Source organism: Podarcis tiliguerta (assembly GCF_965153285.1).
Source record: "Podarcis tiliguerta genome assembly, chromosome: 10".
Taxonomy (NCBI): Eukaryota; Metazoa; Chordata; class Lepidosauria; order Squamata; family Lacertidae; genus Podarcis; species Podarcis tiliguerta.
Window position 1 is genome coordinate 49,521,440 of NC_139543.1, and position 20,454 is coordinate 49,541,893.

General features: G+C 43.9%; 1 protein-coding gene across 5 annotated transcripts in view; it reads right to left on the reverse strand.

Moving 5' to 3' along the window:
* Positions 1–1,962: 1,962 nt before the first annotated feature.
* Positions 1,963–20,454, reverse strand: part of RFX4 (regulatory factor X4) — a 64,210-nt gene continuing 45,718 nt past the window's right edge. For 3 of the 5 annotated variants that reach the window (XM_083400200.1, XM_083400204.1, XM_083400201.1), the window contains 9 exons: positions 18,317–18,375; positions 15,941–16,085; positions 14,629–14,723; positions 13,282–13,399; positions 12,334–12,453; positions 10,308–10,469; positions 7,729–7,891; positions 6,154–6,292; positions 1,963–2,294 (listed from right to left, as the gene is read on the reverse strand). In XM_083400200.1, coding sequence (XP_083256326.1) covers positions 2,022–2,294; positions 6,154–6,292; positions 7,729–7,891; positions 10,308–10,469; positions 12,334–12,453; positions 13,282–13,399; positions 14,629–14,723; positions 15,941–16,085; positions 18,317–18,375 — 1,274 coding nt within the window. In that variant the 3' untranslated portion in view covers positions 1,963–2,021. The remainder of the gene's footprint in view (positions 2,295–6,153; positions 6,293–7,728; positions 7,892–10,307; positions 10,470–12,333; positions 12,454–13,281; positions 13,400–14,628; positions 14,724–15,940; positions 16,086–18,316; positions 18,376–20,454) is intronic. The other 2 variants (XM_083400202.1, XM_083400203.1) reach the window with 1 other exon arrangement.

Here is a 20,454-nt window from a genome sequence, read left to right on the forward strand (position 1 = left end):
AACACCCCTCTCCCACACACCTATGCTGCATTTAATTCCTCAACTAGCTCTCTTTAGGGTAAATTGGCAATGACTCAGTACTAAGGCATGGGCTTGCTGCAGTCAAGCCTACCGTGCACCTTAGTGAACTAATAGCTGAGGCCAGGTTCAACTAGGAGCTTCCCAGCTGACACTCCTAGTGTCATGTACAAGGCATTGAAGCGTTCATTTCTGGCCTTGGGAAATCCACTTCTCCTACCTCTGAGATCTCACTGTAATTTCTCCAACACTCCCAGGCCTGCCCATTTCTCAAGGGCTAGAAACTTCTTTTTACAATCAATGAATTTTCCCCAGGATACCTATTTCTCCACTCAATATCCATTTCTGCACTCCTGTGGTGCGATTATAGAAATGCAGACTCCACACAGCTGCGACTATAAATTGGGGCTCACAAGCAGGAAAATGGGAGGAAGATTTATCGTAATTTGGGGCAGATGTGGGTTAATGAGCGGAGGAGTTTGTATATTTATTTCTGAGTTAGATTGGATCGTTTTCAAGTCCGTTTACACCTCTGGCGTTCTCTGAGGAGCTTTGGCCCTTGTGAAGCAGGCAAATTGCAACAGCTATGTTTACGGAGCAGGAACTCAGTTCAGATACGACAACTTTCAATGGTTAGTGAGGCTGTAACTAATTTAGGCCAACTGCATGACACCTGTAGAAAGCACCAAAATAACCATGCTTTATAGCAGCAGTAAAATCTTGCTTGGTTGGAGTAACCCACCATACTACCCCATTTGTACTCCATAGAGGGATGCGGGTCGTGCTGTGATCTAAACCACTGAGCCTCTCGGGCTTGCTGATTGGAAGATTGGCAGTTCGAATCTGCACGACAGTGTGAGCACCCATTGCTTTGTCCCAGCTCCTGCCAACTTAGCAGTTCAAAAGTGAAATATATTGAGTCCTGCAGTGATTTCATGCTCTTTATTGCAGCTTGTAAAACAATGATTGAATTTCCCCCCAAACCTCAGGCTTTTATGTACATTATTTACACAATAAGTCCCGTCTGACTGGCTGACTCTGCTTCCCTCCTGGAGCCTGATTGGTCTTCTCCTGCAGGCCAATCAGTTGTTGCATTCTGCAATCCTACCAGCCTAATAGGCTGATTAACTTCCTCCTGGAGCCTGATTGGTCTTCTCCTGTAAGCCAATCAGTTGGGTCTCATTGTGTAAATAATGTACTGTACATAAAAGCCTGAGGTTTTGGGGGAAATTCACTGTTTTACAAGCTGCAATAAAGAGCATGAAATCACTGCAGGACTCAGACTATATTTCACTGCTGACGACGGTGGGGGGCAAGCCTGGTGCCACCACTGGGATAAACTACGGTGACAATTCCTGGGGGGAAAGAGGGCTGGACAGAAGAATCCCAAGGGGACAGCAGAGGGGTGAGGCCTACAGAGCAGAAGGAGCGGGTAAGGGAGACAGAACTAGGAAGTCCAGAGGTGACCCCCGAGGCCAAGCAGCCACAGGAACCAGAGCCACAACTGAGTGGACCAGCGGCGCCCGACCCAACAGCCCCGGAACAGCCAGCAGCCCCGGAACAACAGCCAGAACCAGGAACCCCTACCTGCGTACTGTTCTAGGATCCAAGCTTAGTACATAACAGAAAGCATACTAGCGTGACTAGATAAATAGGTACCACTGCGGTGGGAAGGTAAACAGTGTTTCCGTGCACCAGAAGCGATTTAGTCATGCTGGCCACATGACCTGGAAAGCTCTCTGTGGACAAACGCTGGCTTCCTCGGCCTGAAAGTGGAGATGAGCGCCACACCTCATAGTTGAATTTGACTGGACTTAACAATCCAGGGGGTCCTTTACCTTTCTACTTTACTTATACTTTCGTGTCCAGGATCTTTTCAATCTTCATAGCCATTAAAAAGGCCCATGTAGGAGTTCTGTTAACCTACAAGCCAGGCATTGAAAAGTTTTTGTGTGTCTGTCTTTATTAAATATGTAAGGCTGATACTATTTACCAAGTCATTTTCATTTTGCCCATCCCGTGGTGGCTTCCCCATTGATATAGGCAAAGCCAGGAAAGTGTTGCATGTGCTCATATTCGGAATTCCTCCGTGTGGTCAACGGCGCGTAGATGTCACTGGAATTTCCATATCTTGTGGAGTGCATGGGTGGGCTTGTGTAGCAAGCATTTGCGGAGGGCACTTCTGGCCAGCGAGCAGTCACTGGGGTTGGATGCAGTCTTGGGGTGCTGCCCATCAAGCACGGCTCCATCCGGGACGACGGGCTGTTGAAGGGGTACTAGATGAAATGACATTGTAAAAATGTTAGGCGTGCACACGTTTCGGGGGAAAAGAAAATGCAAGCCCTTTTAATGACAAGCCTCAAAGAGGGATATCACAGATTTTGTCAGCACAGTGTCCATTTTCATGTACCGTATTTTTTGCTCTATAAGACGCACCAGACCATAAGACGCACCTAGCTTTTGGAGGAGGAAAACAAGACAAAAATATTCTGAATCTCAGAAGCCAGAACAGCAAGAGGGATCACTGCGCAGCGAAAGCAGCAATCCCTCTTGCTGTTCTGGCTTCTGTGATAGCTGCGCAGCCTGCATTCGCTCCGCAAGACGCACACACATTTCCCCTTACTTTTTAGGAGGGAAAAAGTGAGTCTTATAGAGCAAAAAATACGGTAGTTCTTAGTAACATAATAGAATTGTAGAGTTGGAAGGGACCAGGAGGGTCATCTAGTCCAACCTCCCTGAAATGCGGAAATCTCAGCTAAAGCATCCACGACAGATGGCCATCCAGCGTCTGCTTCAAAACCTGCAAGGGAGGAGAGTTCACCACCTCCCGAGGGAGACCATTCCACTGTCAAACAGCTCTTACGGTCAGAAAGTTCTTCCTGGTGTTTAGCTGTAGTGGAGCTGATTCTTGTCAACCAGCAGCCCAGTGCATTGGGTATCTGTTTAATAAAAATCAGGTACAACAAAGCTAGCCTAAGGCATTTTAAACTAATATACTAGAATAATAATAGATTAATATACAATAAATCTCTACTTAACCTGTGTGGGTCCCCACGTGATTTAGAACCCCCGATGGTACAGGGTTTCAAATTGCACAGGAAGCCAGAATGAGCAGGTCAGGCTCCCCTCTGAAGGAATTCAGTTTGAACATGTGAAAGGCTACAAGAATAAAGGCAAGGAGCATGCCCACGCTCTCTGTGATCACACAATTGGAAATGCACGAGGGGGAACCACTGAATAGGGAAGAGTCTGGGTCTGGTTGTAAAGCATCGATGGCAAGACATCTATAGAGATGCTCATAGGCAAGAACCACCAATCTACTCCTGAGCTCATCAGATGGGAGTGTGCTCAGCCGTGTGGCAGGCAGGACAGCTGGCACCACAGTTTCAGATGTGACTCCAGTCTAAGATGCAATTGTAACCCCATTTACCCGTAAGACGCATCAAGTTCAGTGCAATCCTAAACTCACTTACCCGGGAGTAGTCTCACTGAGTTCCATAGGACTTACTCCTGAGCAGATATGGTTAGGACTGCAGCCTAAGTCTATGAAGCCCTAGGCTAGCCATGGGCCACATTTGTCTCGTTGGCAGTGCCATTTGGCACAGAGAAGAACAGACTTCCTAATGCGTTGTTGGTGTGGCGTGCTGATCTGCCTTTCCACTTTTCATTAACATTCCAATGTGAGCGTGCCTGACCAGAAAGGAAGGGCTAATAAATGACTGCAAAAACAAGGGGGGGGGGGGCGACGACAGGAATACAGTGTGTTGCTTCTCTGTGTGGCCAAATACCCCCAGATGCAGCTGTGTTTATGAATGTGTCATGAATATAAAAAAGAATAATTGCTGAAAAATAATACGGACTCCCAAATATCGACTATTTTTACAATAAAATCTGTGACGGCTGAATCCCCAACATGGAAAGATTTGTAATGGTGGGTCAACTAATTGCAAATGAGTCAGTGACTTCTTTTTCCTTCCAGTGAAGAGACCATTGAGAGACAATATTTTTAAAGTCCGCCTTGGCCCCTGCCTGACTATTAGCTCAACCAATGAAGCATCTATTCAGCCTTGTTGGAGTGTCCAAAGCTTCGCCATCTGCGCGGATGCCGGCCCATGCTGCCTGAATCACCTTTCACACTTTGCATCCGGTTTAATGAAGAGTGCTTAAGCATGCTGATCTCAAAACACTGGGGCCTAGTGATCTTTGCCAGATATAAAGGCGACATTTGTTGGAGAGCCCTTCACAGGAAATTACCATTTTCTGGGTCAACTCTCTTGCCACCACCACGCTGTTGAGACCTGACAAGAAACACTAACCCCTTTAAGTTGGGGTGACTTTAAGCCGATTATTGTTAAGGCTCTTTCTCCCCCTATGCCCCAAATTAAAATTAGCTCTGTTTCTTTCCGTTATTATTTCAGAAAATACTATTTTAAGTGTCTCCTCTACCCAATGAGGCCTGAGTTCCTTCAGTTTCAGGCTGAATAATAATCCCTTTATTCTTGTCCTTCAGCTTGCCGGCTGATTATGCAAAGAGGTGAAAGGTGTCTCTGTTCAAACAGCAAAATATTTTCCTTCTCAATGCGGCTCTAACTTTATGCTGATTTTACTCATACTTTGGAAAGCGTGCTATTGCCCTTGTAATGTACATCAACATGTACTCTCAACATCTTGGTCTTGTTGTGGTGTTATAACGTGCATCCAGCCACCTTCAGAATAAAGGTCTATTAACTACATTTAAAACTGCACTGCAAAATCAGGACAGACTTAGGATAAATCTTAAATGGATGGATACATATAAACATATTTCTGTCTCTTTTGCTTCTCTGTCCCTTGTTGGAACCACTGAAAAGCGTTCAAAGTGCTTTTAAAATAGTATAGACTCTAACCCACACCCATCAAAATCAATGAAAACTCTGCTGGTGACCTCAGGGTGATGTTGGATCATGATGATGTTTGCTATCTTTTGATAGTTAAGCCATGTTTAAGGCAGTTTACAACATCAGAAGACTTACAAAAATAATACAAAATTTAAGCAGCCATAAATAATACATGAAACATATCAATATGCAATAAGATTACACAACCCCACATAATTCATAATTAGGCCTAGCAATAAAGATAAAAAAACATAATATCAGTAAGTGCAAAAATTAAACACCTGCAAAATTAAATCTAGATCCCCAACAAAAACTCCTTCAAAATCCACAGGATCCACAGGTAATATGGTCTCTCTCATTGCCTAGGATCTCAATGTTTAGCCTCCTTCCTCTTTTCTATCCTTATGGGTTGATGTGTACATGGGCTACATATAGTACAGCCTTTTCAGCTTCACCGGATCCTTTTGACGGCTACCTGGATCTCCTCCTGGGTGAATTAACAGCAGCCTTAACAAGACATATTTGTTGCATTTATATACTGCCTTTCTCCCAAGGCATTTTACAATGTTAAAGTACTAAGATAAAACAAAGTTGGCCCTTCGGTGAGGAAGACATAACCTGTGTGGAGCAGGCCCTGATGTTGTCATGGCCCAACCTCCTTTGCTCGCTCGCTTATGAGTCCAGGTGGTGTGAATTAGATTGGTTCACTTAAAAATTCTCCCTCCACTGATGGGGGCAGTGATGCTTCTGAATACCAACTGCTGGGAATCGCAAGTGGAAAGAGCACTGCTGTGCTCAGGTCTTGCCCAAATGCTTCCAATCGGCACCTTGAGAACAGATGGGAGATGGACCTTTGGCAGGGGATCTAGCAGGGGTTTACTTACGTTCCTAAAAATGCAGGCAAAATGGACAAAATTCTCCTCCATGCCTACCTACAGATGGGAGCAGAGGATGAAGGGTACACAATCTGAGGGAAGGATCTCTTGCGCATGCCCTATTGAACTGAAGGTGATGTTTTATCTCAACAAAAGGAGAGTAACTGATTTGGAAATATAGAAACACTAAAGTCGTAAGCTGTCTTGGGAATTCCGGTTTTTGAAAGCGGGATACAAAAGCTCAAATAAAGAAAAATGGGGAATTCTTTACTGTCTCCCCTGTAAAAAAATAAAAGCCGTCATATTGAATCTCGGTCTTTTTGAGTTGTTTGTGAAATCCTTAGCAATAATGAAAGGATCAGCACTCGGACCACGGAACTGACCTGCGAAGAGCTTCTGTGATAAGCAGAGTAATGGAGGGGTGCGGAAATAGTTGTGTCGTGGGGAAGGGACGGATACTGGCTCTGCATTGGGTGGGGGTGCTGGTTTCCATAGCTGCCGTAGTTATAGCTCCCTGTGTACCTAAAAAGAAACAAAAGATCCTTAGCATTATATTTAAAAAAGCCTCATGTGCTACAAAGGCTGTAATCCTAACCACACGGACCTGGAAGTAAGTCTTATTGAATTTAGTAGTTCTTACTGCCATGAACAGACATGGTTAGGGTTGGCTGCAAGATACCTGCACTGCATTTTCACACCAGAGCATAGTGTAGCTTTGCAGTTGTTTTGTGTTTAAGGTATTTCCTCCCTTCCTTTTCTCTTAACCATCTTTTATATTTTTCTTCTCCATGTTCAAAACATATCCATTACTATCACTTTTACTCCACTAGGACTAGGGCTTTTGTCAGCACCACATGTGTCACGGTCCGGGTTGTAGGTGGCAGCAGTCCAGATATGACATGCTGGGACCAAGGTACGGATGGTAACAATAGCAGCAGTTCAATGGAGGACGGAAACTCGATGAGGCTGGAACGCAGGAAAAGGAACTGGAAAAGGAGAAGGAACTGGAGCAAGGACAGGAGTGCTGAAGCAGGATCAGATCAGAAGCGAAAGCAGGAACTGGCAGCAGCGGGGTATAAACCACGTTGCTATGGCAAAGAACCAGGGGAAAATGCTCCTCCAGATACTGCACATCTCCTGATCTGGCCATACCTGCCAGGCCATACCCGACTCTCCCAAGACAGCAAGGGCCTGGTTCTGCAACTCCTCACTGCGCTCAGGGCCTGGCCCTGCAAATACTCGTGGTACTCCTTACAACATGACTGAAACCTGGAAGCAAATGCCCTTAGGACAGTTTTATTCCTTAGGTTAAGGCTTTGGCCCTCAATATGTTGTTGGATTCGAACTCTCATCAGCCCCCCCCCCCCCCCAGCACAGCCAATGGTCAGAGATGATGGCGATTGTAGTCCAACCACAACTGGAGGCCCCAGTCGTACCTTAGGTGGAAACTTCCAAATCACTACCCCATCCACTAATGGAAAAGGGGCACAATTCACCAGCAAGTTCTTCTATGCTTGCATACTATTTGCAGGGTATCAACAGCAGGAGGGGGGCTATTGCCTTCATCTCCTGCTTATAGGCTTCATGTAGGTATTTGGCTACTGTAGAAAGCAAGATACTGGAACAGATGGAACTTTGACATGTGCAATGACGTATCAGAAAGTGATTATTGATGATGATGATACTAATATTGATGAGGCCCTCTACAATACACACAGACATGCAACAAATCTGTCCCTTTAGACATACAGTCTAATTTAGGGTGAACATTTGGTATATCTGATAATACAGATATTACTGTTTTTAAAAGGGATAGCTTTCTCCCCCCCCCCCCCCTACATACTTGTATCTACTGCACCAGGAAACAAACCTGGGAATTCATGCATGGCTGTTCAATTACTCTATTCACTAGCTATGCTGAAAAATGCAGCGGATGACCATGATGCTAAGCGACCTACCCGTGTTCTTCTCTGTGTGGATAAACAGGTATTCTGTGTGTAACGGATGAAGGAGGCACATGAGGGTTTCTCATACAAGGCAGTTGTTGAGAGTTTTCAGCAGGTGACCCAGCAGCTGTTGTTACAGTGTATGTGAGAGACCATGTATAAGACTGCATGGCCCCTGCGTAAAATAGAAAGATCCAGTTAGCATTCATGTTATTTTGTGAACCTCCACTAAAATATGCAAGCACTACAGATGTGGCAGATGCCAGGTGTGTGGGGTCAACTAACTGGGATCTTGGTGCAAGCCAGTATCTTGGGATATGCAACCAGACACGAAACAGTGCCTTAGGAGATGGAGCCAATTACCTGTTGCCCCTCATGAGTAGGGATGGCTGAATATATAAATTCCTGTTTCTCCCAGTTGCACATTTTTCTAATTTTGAAAATTCATCAGCATTTTAGTGTGAATTTATCTTAATCACACTTTTTTGTTTTGTTTGCCATTTCCCATAGTGTAGACATTCGTGCAAAGCAATTTTCCCTAATGGAACACACTTGTGTACATAATTTTCACTAATATGCACAGTTTGTGCTAGTATATGCATTTTTGTACACGTTACTTGGCTGGATAACTGCACTTCAAAATTCAGAAAGGTGCAAATTTCGAAAGGTGGAAGGTTTTGGTTCATGCATTGTTTCAGAAAGTGCAAAATAGGTAGATTTGCATTTAAAATATGGACTGAATTGAACATCTCCCCCAATGCCTTTTGAGGGGTGATTTCACTTTGTGACATACAAATCTTAAGCACCTTTACAAGAAATGACCTTTATCTAGAAATGATTTTAGCAGAACTTACTTCCAGGTGTGCTTCTAGGATCACAACCTGTAATGTATATTGAGCCCAATTCTGCCTACTACAAGAAGACACACTGATAAGTAGGCAGCAAAAGTATTAGTTATCCATTGATGAAGTTTTATGATTTCTATAAAGGGGTTCAGGCCCATCAAAGGACAATGAACCTGGCAAATGAGTAATCCCAGGACTTTAGAAAGCAGGGCGAGAGAACACCATATAGCCATAGCTTTTGTTCCAGAATTGATGTTGTCTGAGCAATCATTAATCGAGGCTTGTAATTTAAAAAAGAATTAAGGCCTAATTATCCCTTTTCAGAATGCAGAAGTTCAACAAAAAGATTTAGGGGAAAAGGTTGCTGGGTCTTGCCAGATGTTTTACAACGGAGCAATTTGGCGATGGCTTGCCTTTAGGGAGTGTGCTGTCATGTAAAACTCGAGGATTTAATTGCCTTTTTGTGTGTGTCACTGATTGTCTACAGAAATTGTACTTTGCCAGGCTTTAGAGTTAACATGTATAGTTAATGCTACCAATAAGCAGCAGTGTCTTAATGGAAGCTGAAAGAAGGGAATAGCAATCTGTTAGGAATAAAATCTGATTAGCTTCCGAGTTATACAAAGGTATTCAGTTTTAAATTTACCGGAACCAATCTTAATAATGCTGACAATTATATAATACTCGCATGCATATAGTGATTCATATAGTATGTTCTTTCAGCAAGGCTGTTATATGTCAAACAATTATATCACATGTCTTCCCCTAAAGAATCCTGGGGATTTTAAGTTTGTTACAGGTACTGAAAATTGCAGCTCTATGAGGGGGCTAATTACAGGATTCTTTGAAGTCATGTGCTTGAAATGCATGGTTTCTATGCAGCCCATTTCTTTTCCATGATGAAGCTCTCTCAGACTCAGTCAGATCAATGGTCCAAGCAATTGGCATTAGCAAATCTTAGGGCCAGGCTTCCTCAACCTCAGCCTTCCAGATGTTTTTGGTCTACAACTCCCATGATCCATAGCTAGCAGGACCAGCGGTCAGGGATGATGGGAATTGTAGTCTCAAAACATCTGGAGGGCTGAGGAAGCCTGCTCTGGGCAGAAGGCTTTCTCAGTGCTGCTACCTAAAAACCCATTAAGTGGTGATGCCAGCAGTGATTGCATATGGGACTTTATGAAACACAAAGCACGTGCTCCGCCACTGAGATGTGGGCCTTCCCTACCAGAAGTACAACAGCCCGGCAAAGTTGTTCTGTATTACTGATCTCTTGCACAGATAAAGGACTGAAGGTCAGAAAGAGATTTCAAAAGTGCAGCAACAGAACTCCTGCAGCTGCTTTTCAAATAAAAAGCAGGTTGTGGAGGGGACCAAATAAGTGGTGTGGAGAAGGGGTGCTTAATGCTTTCCTTGCCTGCCATTTTTCCATTTCAGCTAGCCTCCCAGACATGCTCCCCCTCTGATGGGATGCCAGTACTCAAATGATGACGGGGGAGACTTGAGTCAAAATCATGCCCCCATCGCATGGCCTTCAAAGACAGTAGTTAAGGGCACCCCTCCAAAATAACGTAGTTCTCCCTGTCCCTCCTGTAATTTGAGCATTGCCCTGTCCTGATTGGACGCCATAAGAAAGATCCATCTTCTTCATTCGTTGTAAATGAGCAGCAAACACACAACCACGCTTTTTCAGGTTTTGAAGGTTCCTGAAAAGTGAACTACCAGTCAGACACCTTCAGCCTTACCAACCTGTTGTCGTTGCTATGCCAACATACTCCGGAGACTGGTTGCTTACAGGCGAGGGTGCAGATGGGACGTCCACTGAGGTGGCAGATTTAGCTGGAGAGAAAGGCACTGGGGAAGGACTTGGAGGAACTGGTTCCGCCAGTATGATCTCTTCTCGTACTTCCACTGCAAAGAAGTGGGGGGTGGGGTGGGGAAGAAGCAGATGCTGAAATACCACGCCGCCTTTCCTATTTTATTTCCTTTCTGTAAAAGGGATGTTAAACTTCAATAACAATGTCTAGATTACTATTCTTCTTCCAGCGGATTCTAAAGAAGACCCTTAGTTTGCCCCAGAGATCAGCCCAAGAACCTGTGAAGTCATAATAATAATAATAATAATAATAATAATAATAATAATAATAATTTATTATTTGTACCCCGCCCATCTGGCTGGGTTTCCCCAGCCACTCTGGGCGGCTTCCAACAAAGATGAAAAATACACTAAAATGTCACATATTAAAAACTTCCCTGAACAGGGCTGCCTTCAGATGTCTTCTGAATGTCAGGTAGTTGTTTATCGCTTTGACATCTGATGGGAGGGCGTTCCACAGGGCGGGCGCCACTACCGAGAAGGCCCTCTGCCTGGTTCCCTGTAATTTGGCCTCTCGCAGTGAGGGAACCACCAGAAGGCCCTTGGAGCTGGACCTCAGTGTCCAGGCAGAACGATGGATGTGAAAATTTCCTCAAAGCCCATGTGGAGTGTCTGATCACGGACCAAGCATGACTTGTCCACATACATTTGGGATTATGGCCTTCCCAAACAGCAGCCTGGCTCAGCGCTTCTCTTTAGAGAGGGAAAATCTAAAGCTCTGAGTACCTTGACAATGGACTTCAAAATTCAATCATACTACTACTACTACTACTTGTACTACTAATAATAGGGATTTACTCAGGATCCACTATTGTTGGGTTCAAAGGTATGGCCCACCTTGCCAAGCAATGAATACTGTATATTGTAAGATCTGACACCAATGACTACTATTGTAGTTTTTCTACTACAACACTGCAATTTTAAAAAATAAGTAGGTGGTATGAATGAAGAATAACTATGGGGCACGTGTATCACAAATGAAAGTAGGTTTCCTAGTTGTGGCTTCCCTCATCCCACCAGAATAGTGGTGAGGAGATGCATTTAGGAACATAGAAAGCTTTCCTTCTACTGAGTCAGATCATTTGTCCCACTCAGGATTGTGGACACTGACTGGTAACAGCCTCCGCCCCCTGAGTTTCAGGCTGGAGACATTCCCAGCCCTAACATCAGATGGACCTGAGACCTTCTACATTCAAAACACATGTTCTGCCAATGACTTAAGGCCCTTCCCCAACGGACCACTTAGTTTATCTTTGTGCTTAATAGTGATGCAAGTCGCCCCACCTCAAAAAGGGTATAGCAGATTTGGAGAAGGTCCAGAATAGGGCAGCCTGAAAGGTTAAAGGGGATGGAGCGACTCCCCTGTGAGTAAAGGTTGAGCATTTGGGACTCTTTAAGTTAAAGACAAGGCGAGTAAGAGGAGACATGATAGAAGTTAAAAAAAAAAATGCCTGGCATGGAGATAGTGGAAAGGGAAAAGTTTCTCTCCCTCTCTCCTAACTCGAGAATTTGTAGACAACCATGAATGATGGAGGATCCAGGACAGATAAAAGGAAGTACTTCTTCATGCAGCGTATAAACTATGGTTCTCACTCCCACAGGAGGCAGAGATGACCACCAACTTGGGTGGCTTAAAAAAATGACTGGACAGATTCATAGAGGACAAGGCTTTCAATGGCTACTAGCCTTGATGGCTTTTCTTTACCTCCTCCATCAGAGGCAGTATGCGTCTGAATAACAGTTGCGGGTAACTGCAGGTGTGCAGAGTGCCCTGCTTGCAGGCTTCCCACAGGAATCTGGTTGGCCCCTGGGAGAACAGGATACAGAACTAGAGGAGCCAATGGCAGCAGCATTCAGCAGGTTCCTCTTATGTTCTTAAGCGCAAATGAAGCAGCTTACCTGTTCCTCCTTCTCCTTTCATTGCCCTCATGAGCTCATTGGCTCTTTCCTGGCAATGGAGTGATTCTAACAGGTACAATACGTAGTCATCAAACATCAGGTGAATAAGGTGAAAAGATCCTGATGACAAAACAGCATGAGCATAAAACAGTTAATGGAATCCCCGTGGCATTTAGAAACTCATTGGTCCTATGTAGTCCTTCTATCGGTCACTTTATCAAAGGGAAGCCCAAACACAATTGGGATCAGACTAGAGGAAGTGGAATTTTGTTTTGTTTTGCTTTGGCTTCTCCCATCTGCTTCCTTCCCCACTCAGCTGAACTGCAAGGGTAACTAGTAGTTGCTACTAGAGAGCTACCTCTCCAGATCTGCAGTGTGTTATGTTCCTTCTGTGAGAAGAGGACACTGGCTTGATCCAGCAGGGCTCATCTTGTGTTCTTCTGACAGCAGTTAAACATCTACTTTTAGCCTCACTAAGCCTTTTTTTTTGCAACCAACTACCAGAAAAAGAAAGGGTGAGGAAACAGATGGAAACTCCGGGAACTAGACATTTATTGACATTTTCGTCCTCTGTCTCTTCTTTCGAGTAGAACTGAATGGTGATTTGCAGTGATTTGAAGCTTGCTGACTCAACAGGCTGTGAGTGGCAATGCAGAAAGAAATTGGGTATGGGGCACTATTCAATGGTAGTCTACATCTTAGGGTTCCATGAGCAACATGGTACATGAATAATCAGGTAACCACTTGAGCGGCAGCAGTTTTGATAGCAGACCAAATTTTGGTAATTGGTGATCCTTATGAAGGTGGGGGAGGGGGAAGCTTTCTGCTCTGGAAAACAAAACAGCTAGATTGCATATTTTGAAAATCTTAATTCCACTTCCTGTTTTTATTATTATTTTTAAATTGTTCTCTAAAAATATTTTGACTGTTGATAGGAAGAGAAAGTACCGAAGCTGGGAGCACTGTGCAACGTCATGTCCCGAATAACCCTGGTGCCAAAACAGGACCACATCAAGAGGAATTGCTGAGCAACTTTCTTCAAAGAGCCTTGTCTCTTAGCAGCTACCTGCCAATAAAAAGAAATGGATGTGATTCAGATCAGATGCGTCTTCACTGTACTTACTTACGGCCAGACAAGGACAACATTGCATGTGTTCTTCTATCTTCTTTCTTAGATAGCTACGTCCAATTGTAATTTCATATGAATAGTTATAAAGAAGATTTTTTGAAAAAAATAAAAGTCTGCAAGTCTACCTTCTCCTTTTGAATTATTTCACTGGTGTGGGTGGGAGAGATGCTAACATAAAGCAGAGAGGGAACAGAGAACCTGTCTTTGGGGGACCTCCAATCTTTCATCCAGGGGAGGAGAGCACCACAAGTGCCCCTTCCTGCGTTGAGGGTATCAGAAGTGCCACCATGACACCAACAATCATTACACCAATTGTCATGCTCATCTCAGACCTATTTGCATGCCAAACAACCAGGACACCTTGCATCAAGGGGAAACTGCCGTACTTACCAGGCCTGGAAGCAAAGGGTCAAAAATTAGCATGTGCACAGAGAGATATGCAACAGCCGTAGCTACATTCCAGCTGTTTGGTGGGCTTTCCGCTAGCAGAATAACTTAAAATCAACACTTGACAGCCGGCAACTAGTAATCACTTTTTATCGTTAGCCTTTTCAGAGTCAAGGCCACCCACATGAGCTACTTTTCTGGCCCACCAGTAGAAGAAGAAGAAGAAGAGTTTGGATTTGATATCCCGCCTTTCACTCCCTTTTTTAAAGGAGTCTCAAAGCGGCTAACATTCTCCTTTCCCTTCCTCCCCCACCACAAACACTCTGTGAGGTGAGTGGGGCTGAGAGACTTCAGAGAAGTGTGACTGGCCCAAGGTGACCCAGCAGCTGCATGTGGAAGAGCGGAGACGCGAACCCGGTTCCCCAGATTACGAGACTACCGCTCTTAACCACTACACCACACTGGCTCAGTACAATGCGACATAATAAGAGACCTGATATGAACAACAAGATAAGCCAAACTATGGCTTAGTGAGGATGTGTGCATATGCAAGCTGCTGTCACAGAGGCGCTCACAGCTGCTTTGCATCTCCCTGGTCATTTTCACTGCTGCACCAACCTAAGCCAAGGTCTGGCTTAGCATGTCATCTGAACAAGGATACACGGTTAAGCGTTCTCCTAGCTAACCATGTGCTGTAGCTTTGTTTTTAGAAAGGAAATGGCTGGACACAGAGCTCCACACTCTGAGGGCTACCTTCTCCATTCTTTTTTCCTACTGACCTTTACGACGCATCTGTCCACCATGGAATCCAGCCATTCTACGTAGGATTCAATGGGCGACTGCTCTTCCAGAAGGTGATCGAACTCTTGATATACTGGCAGAAAGAAAACCCAAATCCAAATAATAAATTACTGTTGCCCTCTTACTGAAGGAAAATGGGGAGGGGGAAATCAGTAATCCGCTATCATTTTTTGACAGTTTCTTCACTTTATAAAAACATGTGCTGTTCTTTCTTTAAAAACACGGAAAAGCAAAAAACATTTGCTGCGTTTGATCTCCCCCCCCCCCCCCATTTTTCCAGCGGTGCCTGCCTATAAGTAAATTAGAGACACAGCAATGATCGTCTTTCTTCCAAGAGCGAAAGCTAGGCTCTGACCCTTTTGATAAAGAAGGTCATGCATGAAATTGATTTAGAAATGCATAAGATGCTATTGGAACCCAAGAGCGGCCGCCGGCCTTCCCATCAGTAAATGCTCCACAAATACGTAACTGATGCTAGCGACAGTTATTTATTTGCCATAGCTAAAAGGCAAGCTATTTCCTATCAAAACCTACAAAACTGTAATGTTTAATGACTTCAAAGAGATTACTGGATATTATCTACAAGACGAATGCCATCTTTCAGATTTGCCACAGGGAGGTAAACTTTAAACATATGTATTTGCAATGGCTTTGCTTGTGAAAAGTTCCAGGCTGCTTTTCGCAATGGATCGAAGCGGCTCAAAACCAACAAGAGCAACAGTCCATTTAAAACACAGCAGGAAAATAAAATGTGATTAAAGCTGCAATTCTAAATACACCAGCCTGGGAGTAGGCCCCATTGCACAGAGTGGGAGTTACTCTTGCTTAATATGGTTTTCCAGAAAACTTAAACTCCACCTCCTGAGTCACCATTTTGCATTTGGCGCCATTTCCAAGACACTATCTCACATCTGGGTCCTGTACTTAGTTTACATAAATTTTAACAAGTGCATTAGAAGAGGCAGAAGGAATAAAAGCATTTTAGACTCTCCTATGTAATTGACTCACTTCCTCTTCTCTTTCTGCCCTGCAGGTGGGAGAGCTGCTGAGAGCAGGGAGGAAATTTGAGTGGACCAACAGCAGGGAGGGAAAGGGTTAAGCAGCTGCTCTTTCCCCAAGGATCTTCCTACTGCCAGCCACTTGTTGTCTTTTGCGCTTTTAATCAACAGATTAGGATGCATGGAGGAGTCTTGCTGATGTCAAAGAGCAACTACTTTGGCATGCTCTGTATTTGCCATGAGGTCCAGAGCTGCCCTCTCTCATCAGAGTTGAGGGTTTTTATATCCTTACATTGTATTATAAGTTTCCTGTGCTCCTCCCGCGAGTCTTCCATGGTGTATAGCGTTTGTTTGGTAATGCTGTTAAGGTCCACATTCCTCCAGTCTTCCAGCATTTGGAATGTGATGTCCGCACTGTGGATCACGGTTCTTGATGCCTATAATCCAGTCCAAGCAACTCATTAGCTCATGGTTTATTAGCTTGAAAAATAGACCTTTATCCCCTTACACGCTTCCTTGGCAAGTCTCACTAAATTGATTCTCTCATGGATTCTAATCTAGAAGCATTGTGGGTCACAACAGGCATCTATCTACTCACTACTAGGAATGGAAGGATCGGTCCATTTCGGTTCCATCAGTTTCTCATTTTTACAATCCTAAATTGAGCTCTCCACATTGCAACAGTTTGCATTTTTTTAAATCTGCATGAAAATTCAACAGCATTTAAGTCTGTATTTCTCCTAATAAACACGTGTTTATATGCAGTTTGGGCCAATGTGCACATTTTTGCAAGCAATTTTCCCCAATTTAATGCATTTTTGTATGTTATTTTCATGAACATCTTGCACACTTCCCCCAACAATGGTTGGTTGAAGAATTGCATCACAAAATTTGGGTATGTCTTTTGAAGGATAGCTGTGTTTTGACTTGCAAATTGTTTTGAAAAGTGAGAATTTGATAGCTTTGGCTTTAAATACAAACTGAATTGAATTTTCCCTCCTTCTCTACTCACCTAAACAGATTACCTCCATTTGTTTGCGCTATAGTGTTGTTTGCTCTACAGTGTTGTTGTTGTTTAATTGCAAATAAATGCCGTTTCTTTTTCCACATCAGTTGAAGAACAAACACACACTGGAGTCGGAATCTCCGCCCTTGAACTGTGTCTGCAAGGGCCCTGTGGTAGGCTTACTCCTTTAGACACACTAAAGGCTAATCCATACCTTTTATCACATCAAAAGCAAAATCCTCACACTATGAATTTGCTACTTCAGTTCCATGCAAAGAGGCACCTGAAATCACACACCTTCCACGTGAAACTGAGGCTGCAGGCACAATAGCACAAACACATTTGCAGCTCTGCCCCACCCCCCATATGTGAAATAATAATGGTGATTAGTATGACCATAACTAGCTCTCATGCTCCAGGGAGGGGGGCGGCTTTTAGGGGAGAGGATGGAAAAACGCAGAGCGCTTGTCTCCTGGCACTTCTCTTTTTAGAAGAAGAAGCGTTTGGATTTGATATCCCGCTTTATCACTACCCTAAGGAGTCTCAAAGCGGCTAACAATCTCCTTTCCCTTCCTCCCCCACAACAAACACTCTGTGAGGTGAGTGAGGCTGAGAGACTTCAGAGAAGTGTGACTGGCCCAAGGTCACCCAGCAGCTGCATGTGGAGGAGCGGAGACGTGAACCATCATCATGTGAGAAGGGGCGGAGGAAGGGGGGTGCAGTGGGGGTGGGACGCCCTGAGTGTCACCACTGAGGGGGGTTACAAAATGCCGGGCAGCACTCACAGCGTGCCTGAGCCACGTGTCTCTCCTGAGAGTGACGTGGTGGCTTGGGCGCCCGCAGGCTCCATGCTGCCCCAAATGGTCCGCCCGCCGCCTCCCCCTCAGCTGTAGGGCAACTGAGTGGGAGGAGGAAGGCAGACTCCCCAGAGGCCCCGCGGAGTGTCCTGCCCCAGCTGGCCCCGCCCCTGGGCGCAGGACACGTCCGCCACCCCAGGTACCTGATCGGCTTGCTCCACCGCTGCATATGAGGCCTTCAACACCGTATTTTTCGCTCCATAAGACGCACTCCCCCCCCCCCTAAAAAGTAAGGGGAAATGTGTGTGAGTCTTATGGAGCGAATGCAGGCGGGAGGCAGGTGGGAAAAGCCCCCAAGAGCCTCACACATGCTCCGTGCGGCTCTTGCGGGCTTTTCCCTGAGGAGGGAGAAGGGACTGACGCGGCCAGCCAGTCCCTTCTCCCTCCTCAATAAAAGCCCGCAGGAGCCACGCACCCTTTAAAGAGCGCGTGGCTCTTCCTGGCTTTTGCGGGACCCACCTCGCAGAAAAGCCCACAGGAGCTGCGCACCCTTTAAAGGGGCTTTTCCCCAGGTGGTAGCATTTTTACCAAAATTTAAGCGGCTACTCTACTATGAACCTAAAGATATACTTTAAACAATATTAAAACAGTTGTTTCCAGAGACCATGGAAGGCAATGTGGGAGAGGCTATTCTACCAAATATTCTCCTGGAGATGTTTGAATTTCTCCAGTAGGGGAGAGGAGCTCATAAAAGAAAATTACGTCAGAAAAATGTTTTCTGAGAAAATTTGACTCGGCCCTGGTATTTTTACAGCTGCCAAAGCAAAGGATCAATAAACCACAGATAAAGTGACAGATAAAATACCTGACAAAGATGATTTAAGGATGTCTGTCTCCGAAGAATTTGAGAAAACCTTCTGGATACTGCCAATGAAGAAGATATTTATTATAATAAACCAGACTGGTTATTTTTGTTATCAAACAAACAAAAGTATCTTAGTTGGAGTGGTACTTTTTGACTTTTTACTAAAATTCCTGTTTTTGGAATCCAAATCAGCACATTTAATTTTCTATGGACCAAGGCCAATCTGCCACTGAAATCCATGGTGCAGCACAATCCTATCTACTCAGAAGTAAGTTCTGCTGTGTACAATGAGGCATACCCTCAGGTTAACGAGGTATAGGATTGCAGGATTCACTGTGACCATCCTGTCCTGTTGATTTCAGTGGACTTAAGTGGGACTGATTTGGGGCTAGTAACTGTAGGACACTTATCACCTGAAATCTGGGTCCATTTATGCAAGCAAAATCCACATTATTTGCTGGTGTGTGTTTGCTTATTACTGGTATATAAATTCACATCTTTATTTTCAGGAATAAATCCAAATAATGTAATTTACATGATTAGTCTTTCATTTTCTTTTAAGAAAAATGTAAACAAATATTTGTTGATGTTTATGAACTTGTTGATGCATCCAAAGCTCTGCAGAATAAACTAAACATGTTAAGAGTGTTTTTATACTGAATTACTGCAGTAATCTACAACTGAATATTGTTGTACAAAAAAATTTTTAATGCTTAATTAGGTCAACAACAAAACTTATAAATTGCACAGACCTAGAGTCACAAAAAACGTCTTTCTGTAGCACGTTATTTACTTATTACTTGCAAAGTTTTCTATGCCATCAACATTAAATATATATATCATCATAGTAGAGCATGACAAAAAACCAACAATAAAAATCTCATCTGTAAAACAAATGTAGAATACATCATATGCTTAGTACTGACTTAACCAGGTGGAAAACATTCCAAATAATTCTCTCTGGATGCAGTTCTGCTTTAGTAAAGCTAATAGCAAACGACAATTAATTTTGAGAGAAGGACTGAACCTATAATATTTGAATAAATTATGAAATTGCAAAAGTATTATTGAGAAGTTTATATCCCAAGTCTCCTCCACAAAAGGTTATTTTAATTTTTCATGCTAATCAATGCCTAATCCTTTTCCTAAATTAGTTTTCCCTCCCCTTTCATCTCCTTCTCATTCTTCCCCCCTCTTTTTTAACTTTGTGATGTGGAATTTGGCACTTATAAAAGGAGAAGAATTGAGAGCCATGAAATAAAGCAGACTTTATCAATAGGTGATGTGCACTGCAGGCATCTACAAAGCATGCCTGAAAAGAGTGCGGTGCCCTTTCCCGTGGAGATAGGGTAATTTGATCGCCTCCATTTTTAACTCTGCCACCTTTTCTGAGCAAAGGCCTCGAGCTGTATTCAAACAGCCGAAAATCTGGAGAGTTGTTTAATGGTTTTGGATTCACTAAAACTACATCCAGGCCATCAGGGAAGAGAAAGTTCAGCTTGGTTCACATAGCCAAAATGAATTATCAGTTAATTTTGACTCAGTGCTGTGCCAAGTGTTATACCTAAAAGATTATCACACCCCTTATATACCCGACTGATCACAGACCCTCCAAGGGCCCCTATTTTCCAGGGACATCCCTAATTTAGAGAAGCCATCCCGGTTTCTGATTTGATCCCGGAATGTCCCACTTTTCCTTAGGATGTCCCTATTTTCACTGGAGAAATGTTGGAGGGTATGGAGTTATCCAATCCCTGAGCTATCCGAAGGCAATCCTATATGCGGAAGTTTGTTTAAGGTTTAATGTTTTATTATGTTTTTGTATATGTTGGAAGCTGCCCAGAGTGGCTGGGGCAACTCAGTAAAATGTGTGGGGTAAAATTATCATTATGGAATGGGACGTCCCTATTTTCATCGGAGAAATGTTGGAGGGTTCGTGATCACTGTGCTCTGTAAGAAAAGAACTCCTTCAAATCTATCCTATACAATGCTGGAATTTGGCCCTTAGCATGGAAGAACCTTCCCTTTGGAGCTCCTGTTTCATATCAGATAGCCACCATCTCTATTGCATTTTTGGCGCTTTCAGAAAACTTTACTTTTTCAACAAGCCTTTTATGTGGATTTATTTTTTTACCCCA